The sequence below is a fragment of the Penaeus japonicus genome, unplaced genomic scaffold, assembly GCF_977035675.1.
Source record: "Penaeus japonicus unplaced genomic scaffold, GWHDUDI00000001_assembly GWHDUDI00000040, whole genome shotgun sequence".
In the NCBI taxonomy this organism is placed as follows: Eukaryota; Metazoa; Arthropoda; class Malacostraca; order Decapoda; family Penaeidae; genus Penaeus; species Penaeus japonicus.
The window spans coordinates 20,792,382-20,797,381 of NW_028234442.1; the positions used below are offsets into that span (position 1 = coordinate 20,792,382).

The 5,000-nt window shown below is 41.3% G+C and overlaps 1 protein-coding gene across 3 annotated transcripts in view; it reads left to right on the forward strand.

The window, feature by feature from the left end:
• The window catches only part of LOC122258856 (Ankyrin-repeat, SH3-domain, and Proline-rich-region containing Protein), a 565,439-nt gene that overhangs the window by 41,255 nt on the left and 519,184 nt on the right, over nt 1-5,000 (forward strand). For all 3 annotated transcript variants that reach the window (XM_086533825.1, XM_086533826.1, XM_086533827.1), the window contains exon 3: nt 1-1,194. This exon is cut by the window's left edge and continues 501 nt beyond it. In XM_086533825.1, the coding sequence (XP_086389951.1) occupies nt 1-1,194 (1,194 nt within the window). The remainder of the gene's footprint in view (nt 1,195-5,000) is intronic.

Below are 5,000 nucleotides of genomic sequence, written 5' to 3' on the forward strand. Positions count from 1 at the left end.
ACGCGCTCAAGCGGGTGGCGAAATCGCCCTTCTTGCGCGGGAAAGTCTTTACGTCATCCCTGCCCTCGAAAAGTCAGAGGATTTTTCACTCGCCCGTCTATTCTCTCAAGGAGTTCCATTCGTCTCAGTTTCCCATGAGCGTGCACCATGCAGAAACCGGGCACAGAAAACATGCATTCCGAGAGAGCGTGACAGAAAACGGGTCCCATCCCTTCCTCGGAAACTTTTCTGATTTCGATCGTCGTTGGGATTACCTTCCTTCCCACGGGGATTACGTCAATGGCATGAACTGGACCAGGAATCTCAGTCCGGTCATAAGCAAAAAACAGAAATTAAAGCCTGCAGAGTACAAACACTTAAGTACAAAGTCCGAGACGCGAAGACGATCGCCTCCTCCTCCTCCTCCTCCTCCTGTTCCTCCTCACTATGGGTTGTTATCGAGTGAGTTCCACAATGGTACAAAAGGCCTGGAAATCTCTCCAACGAGGCAGACGCAAAGTCACCAGAATAATTGCACTCATCTCCTGCAGGAGTTTGTCAATAATAGATTAGCGAGGGATCTACAGGCGCGGGAACCGAATCATAAGAACGTGCATCGCGGAACAATCAATTTTTCGGAACTTCCCGCCAAGAGCGCCCATCACACGCATCGCAGGAGGGACACTCATGTCGCAGATGAAGTGAGAAACGGACACGCAAAGACTCACACCTCGCCTCACATCCAGCACGGAATGAGGAATGAGGTTTGTTTTCAACACAGAAACGAAGAAAAGAGCAGACGGCAGCAGTTCCTCAGCCATAACGAGCCGCGTTCGAGGTCGTCGTCTGCGAGGACTCCGAGTGACCCTGCCGGACGCAGCCAGCGCCGCCCCTCGCAGCAGCCCGCCAGCTCCAGCGCCAGGGCGGCCTGGCAGGGCGCGGCCAAAGAGCTCAGACTCCTACACGGGGAGGCCTCAAAGCCTTCCCGAGGGCGCGACGGCGAAGCAGCGGACAAGGCGGAGGAGCAGCGAGTGCGAGGCAGCAGAAGGAGCGAGCCTGGCCCCCGCACTGCCTCGGAGCGCCCCTCCAGGAGATCCGGCGCACAGCGTTCAGTGCACCGGCGCTCCTACTCCGACCCGCTCTACGAGTACCTGAGGGAGGACCTCGGGGCGCTGGACTTCCGGCGGCCTCCCGTGCGGCGGCGCAGACACTCAGGTGAGTCATTACGGGCGTTCGCAGGGGCGGCCGGAGCGTACGTGTTGAGAGAAGGTCTAGGTAAGTTCTTTTTTTCTTACTCCTTTGCTGTTTTATGTCTATTGTGGTGTTGGCTGGAAATTTTGAAGTAATAGATTTTTTTCGTTTTAGCTTCTAAGTAAAAGAAAAAAATATATATATTCAGCTGTTTTCAGTGGGACGTAAAACATTTTTCTCCCTTACAACAGGAGCAATATTCTCTCAAACTTTTTTACTCAGCCAAAAATATATTAGTCTAAAGACTCTTTTTTTTACTATGTAGACTTCCCCATAGCTTCTAGTAAAAGGTCTATTATGAAGTAAAAAAAAAGGATATAAAAGGCGACCCTACTCCCCCAACTCCCCCCCTCCCCCTCCCCTCGGATCTTTAATAAAAATGATAATAGCACAATTAAAGGCAATTCCATTACGTTATCATGCCTTGCTTAATAGTTGTTTCTTGGGGCGAATGAGAGAATAAGGAAGTGAGAAGAGAAGGAAACGAAACAAAGGAAGAAGAAGAAAAAGAGAAAATGGTGCATTTACATATCATTCGCAGCGGAAATGGGAGAGGTAATAACGAGAGATAAATAGGGGGATAGAGAAGGACTCCGATAATGAGATGAAGAGAAAAATGCCAGATTAGGAGGAAGGAGAGGCAATAAAAGAGGGAGATAAGAAGGGATAAAATGGAAGAAGAAGAAAAGTAGGAACATAGATGATTATTAAAGATAAAGAAGAAGGTATGTAAGCTAATGAGAAATAACGATGAATTAGACAAGAAAACGATAGAATGAGAAAATTGATAATGCTACGAAAGGGGAATATTGACACAAAATAAGGATAGTGGTATAGGAAAAAGAATCAGATTGAGTAAATTAGATAATGTAATAAAGCGAGGAAGAAGGAGAGGAAAAAAATATAGGAGCGAAAGTTTCGAAGGAGAAATATGGAGGGAAAGATCGATAGAAGGAATGTTTAAGGAAAACGTGCAAAGAGTGTAAAAGAGAATCTAAAGGGTGCGCTACGATGAAAATAGAAAGACTGTGTTGAGATATATAGATAAACGCACATACACATACACATACACACACACGTACACACACACACACACACACACACACACACACACACACACACACACACACACACACACACACACACACACACACACACACACACACACACACACACACACACACACACACACATACACACACACACATAAATATATAAAAAAATATATATATATATATATATATATATATATATATATATATATATATTATATATATATAATATATATATATATATATATATATATATTATATTATAGATTAGAGAGAGAGAGAGAGAGAGAGAGAGAGAGAGAGAGAGAGAGAGAGAGAGAGAGAGAGAGAGAGAGAGAGAGAGAGAGAGAGAGAGAGAGATGGAGGGGAGACGGCAAACCAAATGAAACAGAGACTCAGACAAAGGGGAGAAACGGCTAAGAACATATCGAAAAGGAACGACTATGAATACGAACAGAATTAAGAAGAAAAAGATAAATTATTCACACAATCAGTATAGAGTTCATAACGAACGAGAATACGAATAAAAATGTCACCTATTTTCTTGCGAAATTGTTTTTTTTTTTCTTATTTACACATTATTTCAGGGAATTCAGCAAAGAAGGAATATACGAAAAAGGTAATAATAAAGCAAAAATGTCGAAATAGGTATCTATTGAAAATCAGAAATAGAGGTGCGAAACGCGAAAACAAATAAAAGATAAAACAAATAAGAGACAGAAACAAGTAAAATCTGACGGAAAATAAGTGAAATCAAGAAAATACACGCAACAAAAACAAGAAGATTAGAACATCAGAAATCAAAGGGTCTGGGAATACCTGCAAACAGATGGCACACATACACACGGTTCCAATATACAATGGGTTGTACGCATAAGCTGTCTGTGGGTTCTGTTGAAATGGTTATCATCTTTTCCTCAGTCTCTGTATGCCTCTCTCTCTATCTATGTATCTATCTATCTCTGTCTCTCTCTGTCTCTCTCTGTCTCTCTCTCTCTCCTCCTCCTCCTCTTTCTCCTTCTCTCTCTTTCTCTCTCTCTCTCTCTCTCTCTCTCTCTCTCTCTCTCTCTCTCTCTCTCTCTCTCTCTCTCTCTCCCTCCCTCTCTCCCTCTCCCCTCTCCCTCCCTCTCCCTCTCTCTCTCCCTCTCCCTCTCCCTCCCTCTCCCTCTCCCTCTCCCTCTCCCTCTCTCTCTCTCTCTCTCTCCGCCTTTCCCTCCTCTCTCTCTCCCTCTCCTCTCCCCCTCTCTCTCTCCCTCTCTCTCTCTCTCCCTCTCCCTCTCTCTCTCTCTCTCTCTCTCCCTCTCTCTCTCTCTCTCTCTCTCTCTCTCTCTCTCTCTCTCTCTCTCTCTCTCGTTTTTTCTTCTCGGTTCTGATGAATCATGGTGAAAGTTATCGTTTTCTTTGATGGATCTTTGAATGCCCGTTTTCTTCCAGCGTGAGATTGCGTGTCATTTTATTTTCGGGTTAAATGGTCCATATAAGAACGCAATTCAAGTCTTAAAAAAGTCTTTACAGTGTAGGTGTAAATGGTTACTACTGTTGTTTATATACACACTCGTAAAGAGAAATCGTTTGTAAGTCTTTTGCTTTTAAAAAAACGTTCATTGTCAAAATATTGCATTGGCAAAGTTCTAGTTGTAAAATACCGCCAGTTGATATTTTTTATATTTATTATTACTATTATACTTTTTATTCATATAAGTTTAGATAGTCACAATACGAAAAAGTGGCCTTAGTAAAAACTGATGATCCCTTTACAGTATTCCGATACTGACTCGTTTTTCATATATTTTTTGCTCGACAATTTGCGTAAATTTTGTGCTTCACACGACATGAACAGTTTACTCTATGAGAAAGCGATCTCTTCCTTGAGTTATTAATAATTGACTGTATATCAATAAAAAAATTATGAAAGGATATATATATGGATGGATAGATGAATATATTTACATATATGATAAGTTGAGATACATATTACACAAACAAATAAATAAACAATATAGCCATTGATAAACGGGTAAATAAAACATATAAAACGATGAAATACACAGACCAAAAAAAAAAAAAAAAAATTAGATCACGCCCAGGAACTGACAAAACACATCTGTACGTTAGCGTGTGTGTGTGTTATCAGTTTCTTTCTCGATGGAAAATGGGCTTAGTATCATTAAAGACAAGAAATGGTCCAATAACGGCAGGGCAGGTGTAATAACGGTTCACAAACGGAAAGGAAAATGGCTCAGATAATTGTTAATCAATGCGCGCCATTCGACCTTTCCAGTGAACTGCCCTTTCGAAATGATGCGAACATTCGGCGGGACTCCGTTTTCTTTTCGTAATTCAGAAGAAAATGGGAAGAAGGAAGAGGATTAGATTTATTTTTTTTAGGTAAAAGTATTGGTATTGTTAACAGATAATGACATTTTGAAGTTGAATGATTAACGGAACTTAAGAAGAGAGTGTTTGCAAGAATGTTGTTTGAACAGCTGAACGTTTTTTTGTTTTGTTTTTTCATTGTTACTGAAAAAGGAAAGTCATTTTCATATTTTTAAAATTCATCTCTTCTCGCCTCTTTTGTTACCCCAAAATAATTGCCTCTATGATATTCAATTCAGTTCACCATTAATCACAAATGTAAATACATCCTACAAAACAGTGAATCCCAAAAAAACTATATATAATCCATTACTCCGAGACTGATAACATTTCACAGAATAT